The sequence below is a fragment of the Pagrus pagrus genome (assembly GCF_965226575.1).
Source record: "Pagrus pagrus genome assembly, chromosome: 18".
In the NCBI taxonomy this organism is placed as follows: Eukaryota; Metazoa; Chordata; class Actinopteri; order Spariformes; family Sparidae; genus Pagrus; species Pagrus pagrus.
In genome coordinates, this window is record NC_140202.1 from 19,278,357 (window position 1) to 19,304,472 (window position 26,116).

General features: G+C 40.7%; 3 protein-coding genes across 4 annotated transcripts; all 3 read right to left on the reverse strand.

The window, feature by feature from the left end:
* Positions 1-781: 781 nt before the first annotated feature.
* fabp7a (fatty acid binding protein 7, brain, a) lies at positions 782-2,158 on the reverse strand. The gene is made up of 4 exons (XM_084380770.1): positions 2,002-2,158; positions 1,633-1,805; positions 1,435-1,536; positions 782-1,084 (listed from the first exon to the last, which is right to left on the reverse strand). Exons 1-4 carry the CDS (start codon positions 2,072-2,074, stop codon positions 1,034-1,036), a joined length of 399 nt encoding a protein of 132 aa, XP_084236896.1. The 5' UTR covers positions 2,075-2,158; the 3' UTR covers positions 782-1,033.
* Positions 2,159-3,176: 1,018 nt separating this feature from the next.
* usp40 (ubiquitin specific peptidase 40) lies at positions 3,177-14,674 on the reverse strand. 2 transcript variants are annotated; one of them, XM_084381675.1, is made up of 31 exons: positions 13,979-14,674; positions 13,802-13,869; positions 13,603-13,716; positions 12,426-12,590; positions 12,087-12,233; positions 11,775-11,918; positions 11,527-11,655; positions 11,218-11,337; positions 10,997-11,104; positions 10,686-10,889; positions 10,386-10,521; positions 10,149-10,230; positions 9,788-9,959; positions 9,617-9,701; positions 9,457-9,527; positions 8,832-9,241; positions 8,601-8,754; positions 8,423-8,483; positions 7,955-8,008; positions 7,621-7,709; positions 7,359-7,445; positions 7,222-7,258; positions 6,990-7,054; positions 6,707-6,781; positions 6,394-6,615; positions 6,117-6,235; positions 5,955-6,020; positions 5,631-5,841; positions 5,245-5,340; positions 5,062-5,156; positions 3,177-4,953 (listed from the first exon to the last, which is right to left on the reverse strand). In XM_084381675.1, exons 1-31 carry the CDS (start codon positions 14,172-14,174, stop codon positions 4,845-4,847), a joined length of 3,891 nt encoding a protein of 1,296 aa, XP_084237801.1. In that variant the 5' UTR covers positions 14,175-14,674; the 3' UTR covers positions 3,177-4,844. The 2 variants fall into 2 exon arrangements, with proteins under 2 accessions (XP_084237801.1, XP_084237800.1); XM_084381674.1 differs by having other exon boundaries at positions 10,386-10,524.
* Positions 14,675-16,027: 1,353 nt separating this feature from the next.
* LOC311273442 (thrombospondin-type laminin G domain and EAR repeat-containing protein-like) lies at positions 16,028-23,133 on the reverse strand (the record flags this gene model as incomplete). Its single annotated transcript, XM_084380519.1, has 13 exons — positions 16,028-16,181; positions 16,450-16,551; positions 16,643-16,818; positions 17,768-18,000; positions 18,135-18,342; positions 18,445-18,606; positions 19,695-19,765; positions 19,866-19,997; positions 20,089-20,239; positions 20,326-20,416; positions 20,798-21,132; positions 21,675-21,898; positions 23,049-23,133. 13 exons carry the CDS (start codon positions 23,131-23,133, stop codon positions 16,028-16,030), a joined length of 2,124 nt encoding a protein of 707 aa, XP_084236645.1.
* Between the last annotated feature and the right edge of the window lie 2,983 nt (positions 23,134-26,116).

Sequence of the window (26,116 nt, forward strand, 5' to 3'; positions counted from 1 at the left end):
GTTACCACGGCTTCTTTGTGTCGCACGCTATTCAGGGGTGGCCAGAAACTTGGCAGCCTGTGTGTTGGGGTGAGAAGAATGGCCACTTGTAGTCACAGTGTTCAGTAGGCTCGACACAGCTCACAGGGGAGGACAGGGAGGCGTTCGCTTGGCCTCTTAAAATGTGGGAAAGACTGAGGTTAGATGAGGGTAAGCTTTAAAACTGTGTCCTCTTGTTTGTAACAGTTACAGATCACTTTAATTTTAGACTTTGATCTACCAACCGTGGGATAGTGGATTTATTGATACAAACTGTCCTCATCCTGCACAGTGCCCTTCCGTACTGCTGTCATTCTGTCACACCAGCGGCAGCATTCATTCACGGTTGGTCCGCACACCATCGAATGATGCCTCTACGTAATGACACCACGACTAAAACCGGATTATCCCGAGGCCAGTGACATCACCACCCCCACCCCCTCCACTCCCCTCCAGCTCCTAGTCGTCTCTGACCATCTGGAGGTTACTAGAGGACGTTCATTCCCACGAGTTCAATGGTCACACTGGCTGCTGCTGCTGCACGGCCGGCTCTGGCCCTCACCGTCACCCTGCAGCTGTCACCTGGAACTGACCCATCACAGGGAGAGCACTGTTCCCACAATTTAGGTTGACATAGTGAAAAGAAATGTAGGAGTGCATTCGAAGTTGGATGACAAAAAAAAAAAAAAGCCTGAGAAAGAGAGCCCTGTTGAGATAAAGTGGTACTGACGGAGCCCCAACTGAAAAGTCTGAGACGTTAAAGTTTAGTCAAGCACTTTATTTTTTTTCCCTTTTTCCACAGAATCAAACATTTTAGGCCCTTCACAGTCGGAAATTTCTTACAAAAGATCTTACAAAAAAGATTTCCCAAAATATTTATCTCATGTTACAACAACAAATCAAGTGCAAATCACTGCTGTAAAAACATTTTTGTTAAAATAAAAAAAGGGGGGGGAGGGGGGGACACCTTTTTTGCAGTGCAGGGATGATTTGCTCATTCAAGTGGATGTTAGAGTTAGGCTTTCTCGTATGTGCGGACCGCCTGGACTCCCTGATAAGTCAAAGTCTGTGAGGCAGAGAGGAGACAAAGCAGAGGACAGCCTGTGTTACGTGATGGTGGTCAACATTTACTCGCGCTTTTAATGCAAAGTCTGGAAATGATGCATACTGAATGTCATGCAAGTTTTCCTTAGATCACTCTAGTCGTATCATTTATTTAACCATAGCAATAACAAGGCGAGGCAAGTTTATCTGTTAGGCACGTTTGCACAACAAGGCAATTCAAAATGCTTTACATAACTACTTTGCAAGTTGTAAATGTAAGAACAGTGACATGCATGACAAGATTTATCTTCTGTTGCAGCTGTAGGGGTTTGTATCATACTCCATCAAGCTGTGCGTGTTATGTGATCTCACCATCACCATCTTCCCATCCTTGATTTCTCTGACAAATTTGGTCTCCTTGCCATCCCACTTCTGCACTTGCACAAGGTTGTCTCCCTCCAAGGTGAAAGTAGACTGCAAGCACAAACAAGCAAGTTAAAATTTAAACCACCTCCAGCTAGAGCACACATTAAAGTGAAAAAATTATGCAATGACTTTTACGCAGCTTACTTTGACGTGTCGATCATCAGGTGTAGTCTCATCAAACTCCTCTCCCAGCTTGGAGGAGATCTCGGTGTTCCTGAAGGTGCTCATGGTTTTCACCACCACTTTGTCTCCATCCTGGCTGATGGCTACTGTTGGTTTGGTGACATTGCCCACTTGTCTAGTGGCAAAACCAACACCTGTTGTAAAAACAAATCAAAAGAAATTATGCTTTGCTTAAAGTAAAAATATTTGAGCAAAAATAAGCAACTACTACATCAGAAACACACTTGTAGAATAAGTGCAGCCTACAGCAGACATCATTACTCACACTGAGAACAATTAACTCTTATTTCAAGGAGACAAATTAATAAAAAACAAATCAAACTTGCTCACCAAGTGCCTTCATGTAGTCATCAAAGTTCTGGCTGTCCACCAGTTTCCATGTAGCACAGAAAGCATCAACCATTTTTGCAAATGTTATTTGTCAAGCTGAGCAACTGTCAGACAATCTCTGCTCTCCCTGCAGTAAATCTCACAGCGTGTCTGCCGGCCACATTAATACTGTGACAGAGGGACACTAGAGCTGCACTGTGAAAGCTGATTGGACACTCCAGGCTTCTTGGGCTGTGATTGGTCACAGCAAAATGTGCTGTTGAAGGAGCACTATGCCGTTTTGGAGAAGAAATTCAGACTCAGAATTTTTATATTTACAATATTAATGAGGTACTAAAACAAACAACAACAAACAAACAAGTATTTTTTCCATAACTGAATAAACAAGCTGTTCTCAGAGGAAAATAATGTCCCAAGAACACTGTTTAAGGCTAGAAAAGTGGCATGGTCCGCCAAATATAATCTAAAACCGTATGAAATTGTGTTGTCCTTTAAAGGTCAGTTTGTTTATTAATTTTATTCAGTCATGAAAACGAAGAGACTTTGTTTATTAAGTTAGAAAAATCAGTCAACAAAGATCTTTCTCTTTGATTAAAATTTCTTCCCCAAAAAACTACATAGTGCACCTTTAATGTTGCATATTTTGTATGAATAATGAATGTCAACTGTAACATGTTTTTTTCCGTGATAACAACGAAAACGGTCATTAATTACTGTTAATTAAGGTACTACAAAAACTCATCTTATTTACGTATCTTATTACAAAAAGGATAAAAAGTTAATTGTTTTTTTCATATACAAACTTTTCTTGTGAACTATGAATTTCTTGCAGTAGACCCCAAATTTCACAGCACTATAGCTGTTCAAAGATGGAAAAATCAGCCAACATTGCCAGGCAAGGCTGGCTAAAGTGGGGTCTGCAATGAGGTTTGGTTTGGCCAACCAGAACAGGAAAAGAAAAAAAAGAAGAAAAAAAAAATTAAGATGAAGGGCACAACAAGTCCATCAATTAAGGAAACTTGGGATCGTAATACCATTTTGCATTCTTGTACATTACAGACAGTACAGTTTGCTTTTGGCCCGTGGTCCACCATTAACTTTCAGTTTTGGCCCTCCATGGAAAGAAAATGTGGGTACACCTGCCCAGGAGCAGGTTTAAAATGATTCAGCTTAAGTCTGATTACTGTATACCTTTATTATTGATAAAATACTTCCTGCAGATACAATCTGACACAAATACAAACAGATGTCTACTGTCATAGTACAGCAGATCATTCTTTATCAATAACACCAAAGATGTAATCAATAACACTCGTAAATGATATCATACTATACAAAATTAAATTTCACTATTGCTGAGTATACTGTCAAACAGTGTTCTCCAATTGCTTTAAAAAAAAAAAACTTGATATTTCTACTTGGCACTGATCAAGGCCAGAATAATACATGAAATAAAACAGGCAAGCAGCCTAGAAAACCGATCACATTTCATACAGTATAAACATTATTTTGTCACTTCTTTTTCGAATAAATTATCTACAAGAATATTATTTTTCTTCCCTGAAGTCACGTATAGTGCATGCAAATGAAACATTACATGTTCCACAATGAAAACTCATGTATCAACTCAGGGAATTTAAATTTTACATAATCAAGGAGGATTAGTGCCAGAAAGGATTTGAATGCATTGTTTTACAGAATATATCTGCAGCAGCCAATTCACCTGGCATCAGATGATTATAGAAGAATAATTTCTTTGAACATGAAATTATGGAGAAAGTGAAGGCTGTCTGCTTTATTATTAGCTCTAGAAGAGGATCATGTCCAATAAAAGACGACTAAGTTGCTTAACCGTTTATAAAATATGACTACAAGTAAACAAAGGCATCAAACTGAAATACTTTTTAAACTGTAGTTGACTCATATTGAGCAGGCGCATGAACAGTTTGAGGTTAAGAAAACAAAACTATTAATTACAGCAAAATCTTGGGGGGGGGGGGCAGAGAGGGCAGCAGAGGTAGAATGAGAGAGGTAGAGAGCGAGGTAGGGAGGACAGAGCAGCACTGAGGCTTCTCCATATTAAGGCCCATCTCTCCTCTCCCTTATCAACCTTAAAAACAAGCCCATGATACAGAAAAAACGTGCTTGTTCTCAATGCACAGTGACAGGTTTCTTATACAAATCAGCATTACTTAAAACAAGTTATCCTATGCGCATCAGCTAGAACTTTTGATGGTTGATTTCCTGCCATAGTGGCTTGTTGGCATGTCAGAAGATAAAAAGCATTAACTGGTGGCTGACAGTATTTTTTTTTCACCCTGATTGCTACATTTTATACAAAATTGTATAAGATAGACGCTCCAGTCAGCACAAATGTCGGTATATAACCTCCAGCTTGTAATAGCAAAAAAACAAAAAAAACAAAAATAAACACTCAAAGTAGAAAGTGTTTTCTCAGGGCTGATACTTTTACAAAGTAGCTACCGATCAATGCAGCAAGACAATCTGTTTTCCTGAATGTCGCTGTCTTCAAATATCCCCAAAAATATAATTCCATAAAGGGCATGTGTGGTGGTTGTAATTTAGAAATCTGAAATAATGGTGGTACTAAACAGCAAATCAAAAAGGCAAAATAAAATTCCTTCTCTTGTCAACAAATCAGACAAAAGCGAAGAAGGAATTAATTTACAGCGGGAACTGAGTCGGGTTTGAAAGGTTTGTGGAGAAATACAGTTGGAAAAAAAGAAATGGCACAAGACTGACGTCAAGTGGATTGTCCTGCAATGTAGCATCTGTGTTTGTGCGTAGTTATGATTTGTCCATGCACCCACAGGAGCCGGGTGCTATCTGAATACTCCAACATTGATTGACAGCCCCACCTCTGGTTTCCTGGATTTGGTCGTTCCAGCCTTCTTGCGTGGTCCGACACCATCTGAGCCTGCAGCCTGCCCTCTGAAAAGAAGCAAGGGTACAACGTTTCAGTAAAGGACCCAACTGACACAGTGTGGTAGTATTAAAGCTACAATACTGATCACTGCCATTAAAGGTTTGAAGTCCTACCCTTTCCTGCGTTGCTCCGCCTGCTCTCTGAGCCTCTGCTGGCCCTGCTGATCCTCCATGGTGACAAAGTCCCTGTTATTGTCAATCAAAAGATTCTGGAAAAAATATTAAGAACAGATTCAGCGTTTCTCGAACAAATAAAAAAACAGACTAGTTTTTAAACAATCTGGGTTTTATGAAGACCTTGATGCCGATTGTGTCTCCATCTTTGAGGTGAAACGGTGCTCCCAGTAGTGATTCTGCCCTCTTCTTCTTTTTCTTTTTGGAAACCTGCTGGTTCTGAAAGTACAAAGACATACGGCATATTATTCACTTACAAGAATATTGAGATTTTAGGATAGTTTCTTTGCTTATGAAATAAAAAAACCTAATAAAATGATGAACTGAATGATCAGATCCATGCTACTTTTGTCAGTCCTTGCTATGTTTCACACTTGTTTTCACTGTATGTTTTCAACTCTTCCAACTCTACCAACTTTTCTATTGAGCAAATGAGTGCAAGTATACATACGGATTTCCCCTGATGCCTAAACCAAGAAAAACAAGAAATTACTCTGTGCTTATCTTACCCAGTTTGAGATTTCCTCCCAGGTGTGTTTCTCTGGCTGGTGTTTGGCCAACAGAAGAGAGTCGGGGGAGAGGCCATAGTGTGAAGCCAGACAAGTGCGTAGAGAGCGAGGAGAAGAGTCTCGGGATGCATCCCAAACCAGCTCCTCTGGAGGGTAGTAGCACCTCTCCCCTGGTACTCCCATTTTAACATTCAGCAACACCTCCTTGGGGCTTCAATACAGATGGACACAAATAATTTAACCGAGAAATAACAGAAGAGCCCCTTTCCTTCTCATACACATTATGTATAAGTGAAAACAAACTGGTGACATTGCAAACCTTACCCTAGATCTTCCTCTTTTAGTAGCTGTTGCACACAAAGGTCTGTACCACTGGTCAGCTTCAATTTCCTGATCAGGAGGAAAATCGCAATGACTCAAAACTGAAATTATCAATAATAACTAGAATCTTGTGAGCATCAGTTACATCTTCGAAAGTGTTCATACCTGAGTGTGAGATGTTGTCCTCTGAGGATTCGTGCCAGCCTTCGTCCTTCAAGTTGCCACACACGCATGAACGCAGTGGTTGGCACACACACATCCTGAAGGGAGGGCAATGTCATCACCTGACACAGAAACAGAAAACAAAATAGACTGAGAGGAGCATCTTGGGTAGAAAAAAAAAACACCAAAATCACATGCACACTTTGCCTGACCTGATTATTAAGCCTTCCATAAAAGAAAAGAGAGGCAGTGTGTCAACAAGGACAAATTATACTCATACCTGAGTCTTAAAATCCTCCAAGGTGGCCTCGTCCGATATCTCCACCTGTCCTACATTTTTCAGCTCTGCCATGTTTCCAGCATACATTGGAGGTGACTGACTGTGTGTTTCACCTGCAGTCACAACCTCCAGCATTTTCTCCTCAGTGTGGCCGTTAAAATCAGTTTCCATGGAGTCGTTTCTGGGATCCAGATACAGCCACACTGATAGCTTTAGAAAACCCTGACACAGAAAACCAGAGAACCAGGCTCAAGAGAGTGGTAAAGTCACAACATTCAATAAATCTCCAGCCAAAGTCAAAACATTTAAGTACCTTTGGAGGAAGCTGTCCTTCTGTGACGATTAATGTCTCTCCATTGCTTATCTTCAGCTCTGACAGAGAAGCATCCTGAAAATTGAGATTGTTGGTCAAATTATTTCAAACGATACTCAAAGTTTACATCACAGCATACAGTATTCTCTCCAGACTTTTACCTGGTACTAAATATAATGAAAAAAAGCAAAAAACTACACCTGATAAGTGGGTAAAAGAAGCAAAACAAAGTAAAAGATGTCTGCAAACACCGTTGATTTAGGTATGACAGTCAGCGACTCACCTCATCCACAATTGCCTCTCCAACCTCTTCACACCAATCAAGCCTCCTCAAGTGCCAACAGGTGCCTGCAAACGCATATTTAACTGACATTAACAACCAGGTATTGCACTGATGTACTATAGTAAAAAAAAAAATGTTTGATTTCAGTCCTACCAAAACAGAGACAATAAGATGAGTCTGCAGGGCATATGAGTTACATACAGTACAATAAAGCAGAAAAAAGTTATTTTACCATCAAGTCCCACAGCATCCAGCATTGCCTTTAAACACTGCAAATAATAAGAAAATACAAATTTTAAAAGTATGCATACATTTATCATAAGCACGTGTTGAAGGTTTCACATAAGTGCATGAGCATTTTCTCCTCACCTCTTTGACAGTACAAGCACTCTCCACAATTATGTCCATCTCCATGCCAGCAGAGGGCGCTGTGCCCACAGAGAAGTGAAGGAAAAGCTGCAACGCAAAGAAAAAAACCCACATCAATCAGGCATTGAAATGCTCGTAACTCCAATTTGCTTGAAAACGTAGGATGGGAAAGGTTTCGCTGCTACTTAAAGGTTCTGTAACTTTCACATGTGCAGCTGCAAGTACAAAGGATTTATTGAAGCTTTCAAATAAAAAGACACACCTGTGATGCCTTGGGGGCAATTCCCGGACAGAGAGTCAGTGTGGTCATGAGTCGCACCCCTGCATCGCGAACACTCAACTCCTCACACACTGTCAGGTAAACCAAGGTAAGACAACACAAGCGCACTTGGTAAATATGCTTTAAAACTTCAAAGATGGATGATGAGAAGAAACATTACAAGCAGGGGGAGTACCTTTTAAACATTTTATGAGGGGGCAGTGTACAGAGTGTAAAGGAATGCATATTTTGATATTTTGTTACAATGAGGGGGATTTCCAGCCTTTAAGTTGTCTCCACCATTAAAATCACCCCAAGGTAACAAATGTAACAGTACCTGGAGGAAGGAGTTTCCCTGTGCAGTCCACCTGTCTCAGACAGTACTGTGCACCTGGTCAGTCAGAATAAAAACAGCTGATTTAAGGACATATCCAAACACAAATATACAGTTTGTGATTGCATAAACAGTAGCTAAGATTAAAAAAAAGTATTTTGAGTCAATTTCCATGGTCAAAGGCAAATTATAATATTTTAAAAGGTCTAGTGTGCACGAGGATCTTTTTGCAGAAATAAAATATAATGCTCATAATTATGCTTTGATTAGTGTATAATCACCTTAGAAATCTTTGTTTTCCTTTCAGATATTTTTTATCTGTTTACTTTGTCATCTAAAAATGAAAAAACTCTAAATGACTTCTAATACGAGCTCTTATTTCTAATCAATTCATTGATATTCATTTGTGATTAGTGACAGTTGTAAAACATCTGCAGTTGTAAACAGTTAAGTTTAACACGAGCAGCTTGCCTGGGGGGTTCTCCTGTAGCTGCAGTTCTTCTTTGGCCCTCTGTTTCACCTCAAACAGCAGCTGTATGAGACACACATCAAACATGACTAAATGATTTTTTAGAGACAACAATGTAGTGCTAACATGGAGATACAAAGAGGAAGAAGAGACAACCAACTGCAGCACAAAAATACTGACCATACTTCCTGTAGCTGGAACCTTGATCTTCCTCCTCTCCTCTTCTTTGTCCCCTTCTCCTTCTCCTCCTCCATTTGGTTGAAACTCCACCTGGAGCCAGCGGCAGTCAGACGGTGTAGTCACAGTGACGACGTCTCCATTTAGAGTGAACATGCTGAGCAAAGATAAGAAGACAGTTGTAAAACAAACACTTGAGGAAAACAACGTCACATACATTGCGAAGGATTTTACCTGCTGTCGAATGATTGTGGCTCCAGCACCAACAGCGCATCTCCGTCTTTCAGTGACAGCTCTTTTAGCGTCCGCTGCATGTCATCGGGAGGGAACAGCCTCCATCCGCTTGCCCCTCCTCCCTCTCCTGCCCCCTGCTCTACTCTCTTTCCTCCCTTATGCTCCTGGCACAGCAGACTCTCCTTAGGCTCCCCCAGAGCCTCCCTCACCTCCCCAAGAGTGGCAGCACCTGCAAAACCTCTCGCCTCCTTTTTAAGCCCTGGCCCTCCATTTTCAAAACCTCCGCTTCCCTCCTCACACTCCACCCCATCTTCCACCTCTGGGATCCCATCTTCCCCCAAATGGGGGCGGACTACAGTCAGCAGCACTGGCTCCCACTCAGCTCCAATGAGGACAGTTGCACCACACACCTATAGAGGAAAACGTGTCAAGTTTGGTTATCTTTGGTCAGATACTGTGTTCCATGCAAGAATCACTCATATAAAACAATTAATTCTTCTTAGGTAGCACGTATGAGTGATATCATTGAATTGAAACGTTCCAGTGGTTCAAACCTACTATACAAGTCAAGTGCAGATGCCTTTTTTGCATGAGGCCTACTTTGTTGGACTATGTCTTCCCTTACCTCTCTGCCGTTCCACACAAACAGGTCAGAGTTTGTCTGAAGGCCTGTACTGTACAGGGAGACACTGTCATCTGCAAAGAGTACCACAACCAGAATGAGTTACAACATTATTTAAACGTCTTTTACTCTTTCAAAAGTAGTTTGTATGCAAGAGTCTCACCTGTAATAGTATTGTAGAGGTGTAGACCCGCAGGAAGACTCTTGGCCATAGTCAGAGCCATGTCCCCTTCCCACTGGTCCAGCATCTTTACACACAAATGCAAAAACAGCTCACTCACACCATTCTTTTTTTGATTTTTAATACACAACAGCTTTTTGGAAATTAAGTCACCTGATAAATAGCTAATCGGAGATCTCCCACAGTCTTTCTACGGTCGAAACTCAGAGTGATGCTCCCGTCCTTCTCCTTGTTGATTGGTTGCAGAGCTCCATTTTCTAGCCTGTAATTGGTTGCCAGGTGAAGTCGCAGCTCCACAGTGTTATTTGTGGCTTCGAACTTCTCACTGCAACAGAAACACACGACTGACATCAATAATTAATGTAACAAACCAGTTTTAATACAAGTGTCTTCCTTTTTGTGTTGATCCTCACTGATTTATGATTTCAGATTCCACTGAAATGTCACATTCTTCAGTCAGAATCTACTAAACAGCCAAAAGCGTGGTATGAAACATGAATGTGTGTTTTTGTACCGCATTTGCTGTAGTCTGATGTTCTCTTCCTGAGCCATGTGGATGAGGTGAAGAGGAACTTTATATTGGGCATTATTCAGGGCTGCAAATGTAGAGGAAACACATAACACATTATAAAAGACAGTCAAAGATAATCAAATTACCCTACTTTCTCTTCTGTTATTCAACTCTTTTCCATTTCTTTTTCTGATCTGACACATCTTTTCCAATACTAATGCAACACATGGAGTCCATTACCTTCACTGGGCCTGTGCAGCTGTGTTTTTCTGTAGAACAGCATGTATGCACTCTCTTTGCCCTGGAACTGCTTCTCTATGTCAGACTCCCTGATGGAGGTCACTGTGGAGTCGTTAAGGTCAAACCAGTGGCTACCCTGCTGACAGACAGGAAGAAACACCGTGAGAAACAGGCATCAAAGTAATCACAAGATGTCCACCAGGAACATAGATGAAAAACAACTGAGTAGGTGTAATTCTTCCTTCAAAAGTCGTAACGATTTAACATTGGACGTCGAAAATGTGGCTGCTGCTCTAATACCTCTTTTTCAGGCTCCGGCTGTTGTTCAGCAGCTCCAGGGTCTGAAGGTGTTGAAGAATCAGAGTTAGTGATCTGCTCTGTTGGGCCTGGGGGCTCAGTCACAGGGCTTGGTGGCTCAGCCACAGGGCTTGGCGGGTTCGCCTTCAATGCCACTCGAGTACCATTGGACACCAACATGAAAACATCACTGTGGGACTGCAAGAACTAGAACAGAACAGAATGAGTAACAAGACGACAATTATTGGTACATGAAATAAACTAGTGTAAGACCCGATTTAAAGAAAGCATAAAAAGATCGTAAACTTAAATACCTTTCCTATAGGACCGTAGTGTTTTCTGAACTTTTTGCTCCAGGATGAACCAATCTTATCCAGGAGTTTCTGACCCAGCTGGTCCAACAGGATGCTCTTTGATGGCTCCTAGTGGACAGGAAATCACCTTATCAGTCAACTATGACTGTACCACTGACACAAGAACAGAAAAAAAACATACATGAACTAGACAAAAGCTCTTAGATTTGCAGTAGCTATACCTGGGCGATAATAGCAGTGAGGACAGACAAAGGGTCATCTTCTTGTAGTTTTGGCTCACACACTTCCTTCTTGACCGCTTCCTTGCCTTTCTTCTGAGTCTTGAGTTTGCATTCCTCCTCCTAACAACGAGACAAAGAGGCATTTCTTTTTATATTGCCGCTAGTAATGCAAGTCCATTAGAGTATTCGCATTCAACTGCTTTTGAAATAGCAATTTTAAAAGCAAGTATAACCAAAGACAGCTAGTTTTTTAATAAAAAATATTCCTTCATTTGCTCTTTTCCACCTTTGCGGTTTTATTTTTCTTACCGGCGGCTCCCATTGGCCCAGCTGGTCAATGTCCCTGATATAAACATGGTAATGGCCCCCATAGCAGCCACCCTTATGGATAATCACAGAGCTCAACTCGTAGGAGTAATCAGATTCCTCTCCATCGGTCTGTAAGTAAGAAACACATAATATTTAACTTATTAAGACATCTTTGTGTGGGCACACATCTGGAAAGCAAAAATGACAACCGAGAAAAGTAATGGTAAATGTAATCTAAGGTCAAGTACCTGTTCGCAAAACGGCTGCAGGTTGATTGTAATGGGGAAACTATAGCGTCCCGTCTCCTTGTATCGCTCACATTTGGCAAAGTCAAAACTGAACCTCAGCAAAGACACAGTCATGAATGGAGGAAGCTTCTTAAGCTTGGCAGACTAAATAAGAGCAAAATATAAAGTGAAGTGAGACACAGCTGAAAAAAGATAGATTTGTTATGTTTATGTAAAATCATTCATACAAACTAGAACAAAAGTTGTTCTAATGTGAACATCTGTTAAGGTTCATTGGATTATAATCTTTACAGTCTGAGAGCTGGCACTGACCTTGGCAGCAGTAACCAGCCTGTCACACTGTGCACAGCGGTACAGGTTATTGCCCTCAAACAACTCTTCCTCCACAAACATGCTCCACAAAGCATCCTCCAGGCTAGACATGCCACAAACACACACCGTCAGGTCCAGGAAGTCCTCCTACAGAAGACACCAAAAATTACAGAACCGGGTTGATTATAATAATGTTTGTTTTAGCATTTTGTTGTGAAATGTATTCAACATGGATACCTCCTTTGTGGAAGTATAATAATTCGAGCTGCATTTATAAAAATATATATAAAAAAGGAGCCACGTCAGAGAGGCTGAGAAATCCTGCAAGCACTGACGCACCTGTCTCTGGCTGACATTACCACACTCCTTGCAGGCAATGCTGTTAACAATGGTCCCATGGTACAGCCGATGGATAAAAGTACTACCAGAGGTGTCCACAAGAGAGTGCTCCAATGCACTGAACAGAATCCTGTTCAACTCCTGCACATCATGCTGATTTGTTCCCTGAGATAGGACAACAGAGAAAGGGTCAAATGACAGAACGAAAGACGCCATGTCTCAGTTACATACTATGTACTAAAGTATACAGTACACACTGTATTACAGCTTTCATAGTGTATTGTTTTTGTTGTTACTATAGAAGAAATCAATGTATATCAGCTGCAGGTCTAATGCGTAAACATTTTTTTGTTTTTGCTTCAATGTGAAGTAAATATTGATTGCACAATGTAATGGCTATAGAATAACAAAACCATCTGCATTTAGATCGGTTCCATAATCTTTGCTTTCAGTACACAGGCAGGAAATCTCCTCGGAAAATGTGGGCTGACTGGCAATCTAGTCAGGCTGGCAGCCTTGCATCATTTCTATTTGCTTTTAAGTCTTCATTAGAGACTAAATTAATGATTAAACTCATATTTTGTCTTGTGTTGTTGCTGCACTGAGGAATACTTACAGCAATCTATTGTCTTTGTTACAGCGGCGCCAGCACTAATGCCACTTGGAAATGCTTTGAAAGGGAAGAAGTTGACTGTTTCCCCTTTAAATTTAAGTTTTGGTCATCTTATTACCATAATGTATGTTTTTTTAAAGCTCACTCTTTATTCTAAACATTTACGCACTGCAACCTTGCAACATTTCTGTCTGTTATGTGTGTAGTCACTCTCACCTCCCCCAACTAGAGCTTTGGTTGCACTTTCCAGTATGATGGTTTTAGAGCTCCAGTGTGAGTTTAATCAAATCACTGTATGTACATTCTTAACCTGGAAAAGGTGGCTGTGCATGTCCTGAGGCGAATTCTGTGAATATTTCTGTCTGTTCTCCCTCTTTGTGTATGTATTTTTGCATGACTGCAGCTGGGTTGCCTCCAGACAAGCTGAAATTCCAATTCTGTCGCAGTTTGAAATCCAGTTTTGCGAATGTCTGCATGCACTTCCCGCTGTGACCGGAAGGTAAATCAATCACTGAAATATGAAGTGTAACCTGAGCCTCAATGACTAAGATAATGGACACAGACCTCGCTGCTGTTCCAGCCAAAACTGTCAGTGAGGCTGGCGGTGGAGGCGCTTTGCTGGTCTACCAGTAGCAGACTGGCAAACAGTCTCTGCAGCTCCAGTGGGATCACTCGGACCTGCAGAGAAGAAGGAAATACCTCATTAGAAATCACATAGATGATAAGTTGCATCTCTGGTTACACCTACAATAAAGGGACTTACTTTGGCCCCTGGTTTGTCTTTGTCTTCCAGGCATCCTAATTCATCTGGCCCCAAACTGAACAGCTCCTCTGCAACGACACACAACAAAACACAAATAAGAAAATATAATACATACATAACTGTCCTCTGGTGGACCTGAATCTCATCCTACTGTTAGGATATGTAAGCTGGCCTCACCTCTGAACTCTGGGGTGAACAGCAGGGTCTGGAGCAGAGAGTTGAGGTAGCAGGTGCCCCCCTGATTCTTGATGCCGCACAGATTGCTTCTTCCCCGGGGTGGAGGTGGCTCGTCTCCCCCCTTTGCGGCTCTCCCCCTGGAAGACACCGAAGCGAAGCCTTCCTCCTCCTCTTCCTCGAAAAGATTCCCGAACATGCTTGTGTGAGTTATGTACTCAGTTTTCTCTCAATTACGCTGGGACTCTGCCTCGTAGTAAGTCGTGTGTTAGCACTCCGGTGTGCCCTCTTGCTATCTCATCTTGGTCTTGCCGAGTTCTCTGTTGACAATGGCCGGGCTGACTCTGAAATAAGAGGACTTCACGGGGCTAAACATAGCGACTATTACCGGATGTATGTGCGTTTGACTCACAGTGGCGTTGTGTAGCAGCTTAGCAGGCTAACAAAGCAGTCCGACACCGACGAGCAGCTTGACAGCTCAGCGAAAATGAAAAAAAAAAAATCAGGCAGACGCAAATGTTCGCGGTCAGTGTCACTACGACTTAAAAAATGGCGTCTTCTTCCCGAAACCCTGACGACTGGTTTAATTGTTACACAATGTAATTGTAGCTTCTGGCAATGGCTCTGTCTTCATTTGTCTCCTTTAAAACTGATAACAAACGAAACGTAAATAAAAATACCCTCGGTGAACAGTGGGCAGCCATGTTTCTCCCTGGCAGAAAATGAAGTGGTGCATTGTGGTACTTGTAGTCACACACTTGGTTAACGCGAACGCTAAAAATCCAAAATAATTGACGTTACATTCATTACACTACCGATTAACGTAAACATATTACGTTTAGTTTATTGCAATTTCAGGAATTTACTGTCATTTTATGAAACAGCCATATAAAATCATGTTTTATAGCTACATTTACTTTATCAGCAGTGACAACTGTAGCCTCAAAAACTACATTTCCGACAAGTCCAATCGTGAAGTCATGGGGCTTGTAGTCCTGCAGAACAAACATGTTTTACAGCGTGGAGGTTTGAAGTCAAGTGCCCAGGGGCCATGAGAGTTGGCTTGCATACCAGTGAAATACTTTACTAGGGATGCTTCATTAGCCACGAAATTGCTTTGAATAAAAAAACTTGTGTACTGTGGTTTGCTCCTGCAGGGTATGTATACCACCTACAAGCTCTAAATGAACATACTTTGAATGTTAGCGAATGCACAAACAAGTCTTGTCTTGCAAAAACATACAATGTCTGGTTTATTGTAAAAATTAAATAATTTACTGTCATGTTTCATCTAAAAATTCATGCAGTCAGAGGCAAACAAGTAATGATCAGTCGGTTGTATTATGAGAACACACATTCCACTTAATAAACAACAACAACAAAATGTTAAATATCAATAGGCTATCAAATGTTTTTACAGAAAAGATCACACAGAGTTGTATTCATCTTGTGCGCATGATATTTGTGTTAAAGTGAGGTACATCAGTTGTTAACCTAGCACCACTGATGCTTAACTCCCTAGACCTAAACCTTGAAAACTTGACATCTCTGAAATGAATCACTGGTAATTACTTATTTTTTCCTTATTAAATTGTTCAATTACATTTTCAGTCTTTATCTTCATACATTATGGTCTAAAAACAATTTCAACAAGTTAGGCCAACTTAGGTGTTACGCTAGTGGAGAATTAAATTTCATTGAAAATGTCTGGCCTAAAACTGTCAACTATAAAGATATTTACTCTAAGAAATATCAAAATCATTCCTCAACACCCACCAAGTGCAATTTCTTTGTAACTTGAGAATGTAAAACCCTCCTCAGATTGATAAACTCCCCGAATTTCCAGAAACAATACCAAGGTTGTGACCTTAATGGTTGCTACAGCCCTAATTGTATGTAAATTGTGAATAGGCACAGTATAATGAAGGTAAACTTACTTCAATGCAATCACACGATTTCTCACACAGAAACATACAGACACTGGATAAGAAGAACTACATGTACACACAAATAAATACAATATACAAAACCACAGGCAGTCTCTCTTTTTTTCTAGTAGATTTTCAACTTGAACACTTTGGAGAGAGGTACTTTGGCACTAGAGTAGATCAGATATGATTCTCCTTTGGAGCTGAAAAACTCCCAGTCACTGCACCCAATCGTCGGGAGCCAGTGAATGGGAACAAAGCCTTCATATCCCTGCCACCTAAAAGCAAACAGAGAGGAGGAATCAAATCAAGGCTGTATTTGCATATCAGCTTTACAAAAGGATCTAGGCCTAAAATTAGCTGTCAGACAGTTCCCAGTTCCTCTACTAGTGAATTCTCATGTGTCAAAGGTGCAGGTGTGCTTTTAATAGTCTGGCTCACTGAAGGTAAATAAATCTACATTACAACAGTGTAGGTGTATGTCTCAGCACTAAGAGTGGCTGAATTATTTCACACTGGGAGGGGTGTTGTTGACAAGCTGAGTACCTGTAGAGAATGCTGTTGAGAGAGTAGGATTCTCCATTGAAGGAGTTAGCGACAACCAGAAAATATTCCTCCCCGAGGGTGAAGAACTCCCAGTCCACAGCACTGGAGAGACAGAAAAGGTATGTGGCGATGTCAAGAGTTTGAAACGGCAGCAAGCAGGTTATCACACAGTTAGTGTTCTCATAATCAGTACCTATAGGTCAAAATATCCTGGAAGCGGACAAACAGCTGCCCATTCATGTCCAGTTCATAGATAGTGGAGTTGATGGCATATTGACTTGGTCCATTAGCAAGTCTGTGTCCGTTGGCAACAACTAAGAAGACTCTGCTTCCGATCTGGAACATTTCCCAGTCTGTGGCGCAGAACGTCTAGATTGACAATGAGAGTGAGAAACCATCCTTAATGTAGTAAGTATGTTTACTCAAGTACTGTACTTAATACAATGCTGAGGCACTCTTATTTAACCTGCATGCATTTAAGTTAAAATGGATACTTTTGGATACTCTGCCCATCCTTCTGGCTTTTTGGATGTAGCCCGAATATTCAATTATCATATGCAATGAAAAGAACATTTCTCGCTGCTTTAACAGCTGCAAAACAGACAATACTTAAAAGTTGGTTTGAACCTAATACTGTTCTTTACAGAGCTGTATTGTTCTGTGATATTTGTCTTTAATAAGATCTGCATACTTCTTTGACTATCGCTTGCTTGGACATAAAGATGGAAAAGCTGAAATACATGTAAAATCATTTCTGGATGATATTTACGTGATTAATTTCCACCTGCCCCAGGGTGTTCTCAAAAATCCTCACATCCAGCTGTGGAGTTCCCCTAAATCATTTCAGCAGAAATGGTTTCTCATATGACTATAAATGTGTCAACGCTCTTTCCTAAAATGTGGCTACATTCAAATATATGATTGACTATCAGTTACACGTCAAAGCACTGCCATCGCTCAAGCAAATCACGGCAAACCACACGCTCTGTTTTTGGCCCTGTCTTAAATGTTCCTTGCTTCCCATCTCTCTTTCATTGCCCTTTTATCTCTCCCCGTTTGTATTCCCCTTCCCTCTCTGTGTACAGACAAGATCGTTTTTCAGGCTCATCTCACAGATACAGATCTCATCAGAGGAAATCAAAGCCCAGCTGGTGAGAAGATGAATGACATGGAAATCATGCAGAAAATAGTCAATATCCATCCACACTCAAAACACCATCCAAATTTATCATGTATTGTGGTGTGGCACCAAACCAGTTTTTTTTTTTTAAATCAAGACATCAAGACATTTTTTTTTCATTTTATGCTGACCAAATACCTTAATTGTCTGAAACACTTTGAAGCTTCCATCGACCCAAACGTAGATGACTGAGTCGACAGAAGTGGTCACTCCATCAAAGGCGTTTGCGACCACCAGAAAATGGTACGGTCCAACTGTGAAAAACTCCCAGTCGTAGGCCCCTGAGGTCGGCAACATCTGGTAAACCTTAAAAGACTTTGTTGACCTGTCCCATTTGTATATCACACTGTTGATAGTGTGATTATTATTACCTGGAAGAAGACAACCACATCAGCTCTGCCAGTGTTTTTGTAAACATTGCCAAAATATACGACTAATATGGGACCGAAAACATGTAATCATATGATGTATATTTAGTTATATTTATATGTATTTTTTTTTTTACCTTTCCTATGATTGGCCACAGCGAGATAGGTTTGCCGATTGATGTTAAAGGCTTCCCAGTCCCGTGCACAGTAGGTCTGCAGAGTCTGGAACTGCACAAACCGTTTTCTTTTTTTGCTCCACTTGTAAATGACGGAGAAGTCCATCTCTGATTCTTTGAGAAAAGGCTTGTCTGACCCTCCGCCAGAGTTAGACACCACCAGAAACATCTAGATTGAAGTAACAAAACACAGGGAATATCAGCTGGCTAAACTATGTGACACATGTGCTCAATTCATATTCCATGACCCAACTCTTTCTTTTAGTCACACCTTCTTGCCCATGTTGAAGTGTCTCCAAGCCAGCGCTCCATATGTGCTGATATTCTGGTAGAGCTGGAATCCTGTGTTGCTCCACAGATACACAGCAGAGCCAGAGGCTGCTGACCGATGAGCCATCGCAGCCATTAGACCCATCCCAGGTACCTGGAACACCTGAAGATTGGATTAAAAAAACATGAAAAAAATATGTTTGGAAAGCCATTTTGAATGGTAGAAGGAAATCACATGATGGTGAAAATGAATACTGCCCAAGATTTTATGCAGAAATGTAATCAGCCAAAGGTGGGACTACAACAGAGGAAATCTGACTAAGACTGACCAGATTACATTTCAGGAGAGGACACCTTTCGCTGTACAGTTCATCCGATATCGCCATGTTGGTGTTGTTTCATCTTAATTAATGTTACACCAGGACCATCATTTCAAGTTGCCACAAATTCCTCATTGGGGGCCAGCTGATGTGACCGAATGGGCTGAGGACATGACTGCCACTGAGGAAACTGGGGTTCATGTTGCATCTGGAAAATATTGTTGTACTGTTCACTTATTATTTCCCTTTTTTCAGTTTACTGACGCAGTTTTTATAGGTTGAGGCAAAAAAAAACCTTGCTTACGTGAAGGAAAAGATGGCTTGGTTAAAATAGACATTTCACAAAGTTAATCATGTGTAAAAAAAAAAAAAAAAAAAAAAAAAAGGTAGCTTCTCCATGTGCACATTTTTCCACTCTTTTTTCCCCAGAAGCAAAGCTATGACATTACTAAAACGTGATTGGTCAGGTGCAATGATTGTCCTGGAGCAACATTAATCATGGAGTTCCAGGAACAACAACAACAACAACACGGCGATATCAGTCGTGCTTAACAGAATACTAGTTCTGTTTCAACACTGACTTTCAATTGTTTTTTCTTGTGACCTTTTAATACAAAGCATTGTTTGTCCATTACCCCTTTTGGCAGGATGCATATCTGTCTTAGAGGCCCAGAGAGATAAAACTAAAAACTAAAAGTAGAGAAAATAATTTTTTATAGCCGAACTTCAACAAAAGATACAGAAGTATCAGCCGCCGTACCGCCAGACTACAGAGCAGCTATTTCCTCAGGCTGTGAGACTCCTAAACTCATCCTCAACAACCTTGAACCTTGATCTTATGGCTAGTTTCCAAGTACATTAGGGATCTTTTCAATAGTCTAAACCCCACAAATGTATGTAAATATCCATGTTTTACAAAATGTAAGGATACCTCTACATCATGTGTCTCTGAGCCGGTGATGAGGACTTGGTGTTCCAACACATAGTCCAGTCGTTTATGATCTGAGCAGATGGAGAGGTGAGAATTTGGTCAAATTGAATCTAAACGGAATAAAAAAAACTGGCTCAGGAGTGGATGGTTTGATTAATTAAGAGTCCACACCCTCTAGCACAGCGATCCAAGTTGTACCGTCGCAGAGGTAGAGTCCTTTCCTTAGCGGATTGAACCACAGCTGGCCTTGTAGCAGCTCCGAGCATGACCGCTCCAACCCCACTGCCACTCGCTCCTGGGTTTCTTTGTGATCAAAACATAAAGACAAACCTTAACTAGGAAGCATTTACGTCATGTCTTACATCACACCGTGAAAAATGCATCTGCAAGTTACCATAGGAGGTTGCGTGGCCGTCCCTCCCTGCGACAGACAGGTCTGAGAGAAGTGGTGGTACTGACAGAACTGATAGCTGGGGATCAGAAGAGGGGCAGATGTGATGGGTGGCATCTGATCCTGGCACCAAAACCAGCTGTCGCAACAGACCCTGAGCACAGAGCAGCAAATAAAGATTCAACTGTTATAGAGGAAACTGTGAATTACCGGTTTATTCCTTATGAAATGTAGTCTTACTGAATACAAGCCTTTCCATCTCCCCCTGCTGCCAATGTGGAATCTGGATCCCTGAATGTTGAGGTCTGCGGGGAAAGGCCTGGAGGGAACACTGTTTGCAATAAAAAGACATAATTATTTCTAATAGCTGAGGTTAGTTGTTTTCTTCAATAAATTATCTAAAAATCACCGTAATTAAAGCAGTCTCTGTTCTGCTTCTGTTTTCAGGAGCAAGACAGGAATTGTATTGTATAGGCACTGTAAGGGTGTCGATTCCTCCCTTCTGTGCGCCATGGGGAGTTTCCACTAAAAGCCATCTATCACAAACTGTCAGGACACTGTGATATGGCTGCAGGGTGCGAGCAGATTTGGAGCAATGCCATTGTATTGTGGTGACGGATCTACTATCCCTCAAGGGAATTCAGAGGGAACAGGAAGAGGAGACACCCAGTGAACAGAAGCACTCAAGAGGAACGAAAAAAGGTGAACTTACATTTCCAGTGGTAAGCTACAGTCCACTGTGAGCCTGACTTGACGACTATCAACGACTAAAACCAGAGTGTGCCACTGGTTGTCGGCCAGCCGGGCGCCTCGAAAGCCCCAGTGCTCCACGACCCCTCCGTGACCTCGAAAAAGGAAGTGCAGACGTTTTCCCGAGAGCCTCAGTCCCAGGATTATCCGTCCACGTTCCTCGTTACTCTTCACCTGCCTCTCCTTCTTCTCCATCCCTCCATGTTGCTCCCTCTCTTCATTATCCTCCTTCTTCTCCACCAGCCCTGTTTTCTCCACTGTTTTTGGTTCCATTAAGGAAAAGATGTATTCATTTCGCTGAAAGGCAAATGGGAAAAACTATTAGTCACACTGTGTTTGACAGGAGTGAAAGTACTGCACAATATGATGTATGTGCACTTAATGATTGATAATGAAAATAATAGTTAGTTGCAAGTAGCCTACATTTCACAGGAAAATTACTTGTTAGATTGATACTGAAAATACCTTTCAACTGTAATACAGTGATATACAGTATATAAACCTGCTTCAAAAATACATTATATAGTTTTAATGATCTCTACTAACATTCTGCTGCATCTTTTACTTTAGGTAACTACATTTAGTCAATATTATTTTGATACTGAATGCAGGACTTTTACTTAAAGGGTAACTCCAACAATTTTCCCCATCAAAGTGTGTTTACAGTTCGTGGGGAGTACTATTACATTGAGTGATAAAAGTAGTATAAAGCCTTTTGTGGCTCCAGAGGAAGCTGCATGTAATCTCATAAATCGCTTCTGGTGGGTTTGCAAGTCTTTTTTTGTCAGATGAGGACTTTGTCCACCAATCACACCACTGAGTATTTCTGGGACACTCACCTTGGCAGCACTGGAGGTGACTTTTAGTGTCACAATAATGGAGAACTCTTTGGGGAAGAGGTCGCAGTTGACCAGCAGCTGAGAGGAGGGAAAGCTCATGGAGGTGTGAGGGGTCGAGAAATGTATCCCCCTCACCGCTCCTGCCTGCTTCATGTGCACCCCTGGTACAAGTTTGGAAGGGTCCCTCTCAAGGACAAAGGACAGAAGATCCAGAGGGAGAAAATCTGAAGACAAATATAGAGATCAGAAAGATTGCTTTACTGATTAAGCCATTTCATTCTCTAATCTTGGGGTCGTGAGAGGTCACAAAATAAATCTAAGGGGCCCTGAGATGACTAATTGTATGAAAAAGAAACAAACACATTGTCTGCCACCCAAATTGTGTCTTTTTTTCAGACTTTTCTACATGTTTTAAAATATTATTCAAGCTGAGAAAGTTAGAATCACTCATTGATTGATTCTATGATTGATAAAATAGTTAACAGATTAATACATAATGAAAAGAATCATTGGTTTAAGCTTCAAAATAGTTGATCTCAAACCAACAAGAGAAAAAGGCTGCTTACCCATTAATGCATCAATAATAATAATCTATTGATATAAAGTGTGTAATATAGTGTAACAGTTACAGGGGATGTTTTTCTGCACTGAGTACTTTTACTTTAGTTTTTTCTTCATATGTAACATTTTCAATAAATGATCTTTACTTATAATAAGGTACTTTTATGGTGGAGTATTAGTACTTTTACTTTAATAAAGCATCTAAACAACACTGCTCTCATAAATTAATATATAGACTACCTTATGAAACCAAGGGGTCACAAGTTGGCACAGCTTTGCTTCAAAGGGACGCGTTGGGAACAACAGCTATAAACTAATAAACCCATTAATGTCATAGGAAGCTTGAGTTCCTGACTCCCCCGCTGTGTGAGAAATAGCCCTGGGTTGCGTTGGAGCTATAGGAGGTTTTAGGAGGGGTTGTTATTAAGAATGACACTCTTTGAGGAGCCAGAATAATGGAAGGGAATTACGCCAAAATTGATGAGACATCATAAAAACATGTCTGTCCTGATGTTACGATCTGTATAGGATTGTTGTGGAATCCCAACCACATCCAATGTCTGTACTTGTTTGTGGATATTCATTTAAGTTAATATTGCACGCAACGCCGCGCACAAAAACACTCCCACTGTACTGTAAGCAGACGCAGACAGTTGGAATTATCCAAAAGAATTTTAGCTGGAGGGGTTTCCCAGGTTTTTTAGATGAAACAGTAAACCATTCAGTGGATAATCATTAACTCAAACATCAGAGGTAATAGACAGTAATGCTGAGGATGTGGGGAGATAAAGTAGAATAAAAATGGTATATTACCTGTACAGTGTCTCCATGTGTCTGTGGTGGTGTCAATGACCCTTAACCCCAAGAGGAGGAACTGCACAAATATCAGCGATGACATTACAAAAAGCATGTTTGGTTCAGTTGCCAGCTGGTACAAATGTCTCCATAGTGAAGGTATTTCTCTTTGTCTCTATCTTAAATGACGGCACACACAGGTTGGCTGTATGTTCTTCATATTGATACAAATGAGTTTTTTCAGATCCTCCAACCCCAAAGAAAATTATCTAGTCAACAAGCTCTGCTCAAAATCATTAAACTAGCTTTCCTGGCTACCTAAGATTCAAATAGTCCCAGAGCATCTGTGCGTAGAGAGGAGTCCATTCACTTGTGTGGAGTATCCTGCACCTGCAGCTCCTTTTAAATGCCACAGCCATGCAAATCACTAACCAGCCTGTCAGTCATCCTCCCTCAACCGCCTCTGATGACACAGACCTGCCAGAGGGGTGAGTCGATCCACCGTGTGTGTGTGCTCACTTCTGACACACAAACTGACAAGCATACAGTATATTTTACAGTAACGATACAGAAAGTTTAACCTCATGAAAAGAAGCCATAGCAAACAAAATGTCTCTTTTTTTAATTAAAAGGCAACAACAGAACATGTGTGACCTTTGATCCACTAATGGATAGATGGATATGAGCTGAGCTATTATCATATTAGCTGTTATCCTGTAGTTTATTACCTGAGCAACTGAGGTATGTGCATGAAGCCAGCTGTGATATTAAAGTCTCAAAGCAGGATTATTATTTGTTGAAAGTGTAATAAAGTCAGTAAAATTAGGAAAACACTGCAACGGCAAGAGGGCCTGGATCAAATAGTACTTTTATTGCATTAATTTTAACCCACTTGAATTGGATAAATCGCAGGAATTTGACTTTTAAAAAACTTTCCAGCAGTCTCTTGATCATCCGGGGTCACCCAACAATTTAGCACCACTTCAAATAACTTGATAACATCATTTTCCAAAGTCTATTTCAGTCTGGTTTGTTGGTTGCTATAGGCAAATAATCAGAGAGACGTAGGCATCTCGGCTTGTGTCAGATCTCTCTGTAACCTCTCATCCACCGGCCTGGTACATTTACAAGGCAAATGCACTTTGTCTCTCTTCTTTCTCGCCCACATTAAGATCATAGACTGCACAGAGATCAGGATACAAGATATCAACTCTGCCTTTCTCTTCTCTTCCTCTATCCATTCATTAATCTTTCTTCCTTCCAGGCATGACCACGGAGTGGGTGTTGCAACCTCCTGTGTGGTTAGGGATCTGTTTAGATGCAGAGAAGTTAATGCAGATTGTGCACTCATGCACATGTTTTTCCTTATTCCTGCTTTGACTCATCACCTGCTGGTCTTATCGCTGTTCCAGCTGTGCTGAATGCAACCATTCAGTCAGTGTATCAGATGAGATCTGAGGCTCTAAATCAGGGATCAGGTAATAAAAGACGTGCTGAAAGTAAAAGGATAAGCTCACCCAAAAATTAAATATAATCTTTATCTACTCCCTCCTTCATGCTGATGGAAAGACAAGTGACGTTTCGCAGTCCACAGAACATTTCTGCAGGAAAACAGTGGTGCAGCATTCTCTGAGGATCTTGGGGACTTGGATTGCGCTGGGCGAACTGCATGGAGCCATTTTTTTTCAGTTGTTTTTTAATGTTTTACAACAAGCCCCCATCTACTCCAGTTGTTTACAACACTGTGTTGCTGTGAAGCTCCCGACATGAACTACAAAACATCACCTGACTTTCCATTTGCATGGTGGTAAGAAGATAATGACTGAATTTTCAATTTTGGGTGAACTTATCCCTTAATAATAGACTTGAGTCATTTTAATTACTGAAGCCTAACGTACATTTGTGATTTAATGTTTTTTCTTTTGTTTCATATTGTGTTTCTTGGTGTCCTTGTTTAAAACATCTGTTTTTGTTTGTTTTTTTATGATTATTATATTTATACTACTGTCCATGTTGTACATATCTGACCAATAATGTATTCATATTTAGACTTCTGTCTCTGCTGCACATATCTGATCTATAGTGTATACACTATATCCATATCATAACTCCAGCTGTTCCTTTCTGTATGTCTTGCTATTAGCATAGCCTCTACACCTGCACTGCCTACTGCAACTGCTGCACATCTTAATGCTGTATATATCTTAGTGTATTCATATTACCACTTACTGTTTACGCTACATTATACAATTTTATTGGCTAATACTGGCTTATCTCAGATGTGATGTGCAGATATCGTGCCATATGTGTTGATATGAAAATGTCTTATCAAAACTGATATCACTGATATTATTTTGGACAATTTTCAAACTGTAAAATGTTTCGCCTTCATTACATATCTTTGTCACAAGTGTTTGATGTGAGAATATTAACAGAATATGGTCATTTTTCATATTTCAGCCCTAGAAATCCTGTATCAGTCTGGCTCTACATCTTACCACTATATATAGCTATTAACATTACTCTGCATTTCACTGCATTTTGCTCTGTCAGTACGTATACTCTCTATGCAATGACAGTAAAGTTAAATCTAATCTAATGGTGTGCTATATGTAGGCTGTTTCATGACAGAATTAAACCAAACCAGACCAGGCAGAGTCATGAAATTATGATGGCTCACTGGCACCACCTGGCTGACTATTTTCTTGAAGCCACATGTGGTATTTCCATCCACAGTACATTGGCACATTTTTAGCAGGCAGTGCTCCAGTGGGACCTGAAACCCTGTCTTACATAATGAACGGCTCAACAACTATATATAATTCAGTGACATCATGTTCTGACAAGTGACAAAATGTTGCATACCAGGAAACAGGTTAAATGGTAGAAGGTCACGGATCCCTACCTGCAAAATTTGTAAATGCTTCTTAGTAATACAATAATGACAGGCACCGCAGCATAGTATATCAATTTTGTGGCATTAAAATAAAAATCTATAAACTAAACAGATTTTTTTATCCTTCCTCAACATCCAAGAAATAATCCCAGAAGTTGTTGTAGAGCATTAAACATTTCAGTAGGTGACC

Coding starts and splice junctions, on each gene's coding strand:
- fabp7a (XM_084380770.1), bottom strand. CDS start 2,074: ATGGTTGATGCTTTCTGTGCTACATGGAAACTGGTGGACAGCCAGAAC. Junction 1,806..2,001: donor TGACTACATGAAGGCACTTG/GTGAGCAAGTTT, acceptor TTTTTACAACAG/GTGTTGGTTTTGCCACTAGA. Junction 1,085..1,434: donor AGGATGGGAAGATGGTGATG/GTGAGATCACAT, acceptor TCTGCCTCACAG/ACTTTGACTTATCAGGGAGT.
- usp40 (XM_084381674.1), bottom strand. CDS start 14,174: ATGTTCGGGAATCTTTTCGAGGAAGAGGAGGAGGAAGGCTTCGCTTCG. Junction 9,702..9,787: donor TCCGATTAGCTATTTATCAG/GTGACTTAATTT, acceptor TTGTGTGTAAAG/ATGCTGGACCAGTGGGAAGG. Junction 8,009..8,422: donor GCTACAGGAGAACCCCCCAG/GCAAGCTGCTCG, acceptor CTGACTGACCAG/GTGCACAGTACTGTCTGAGA.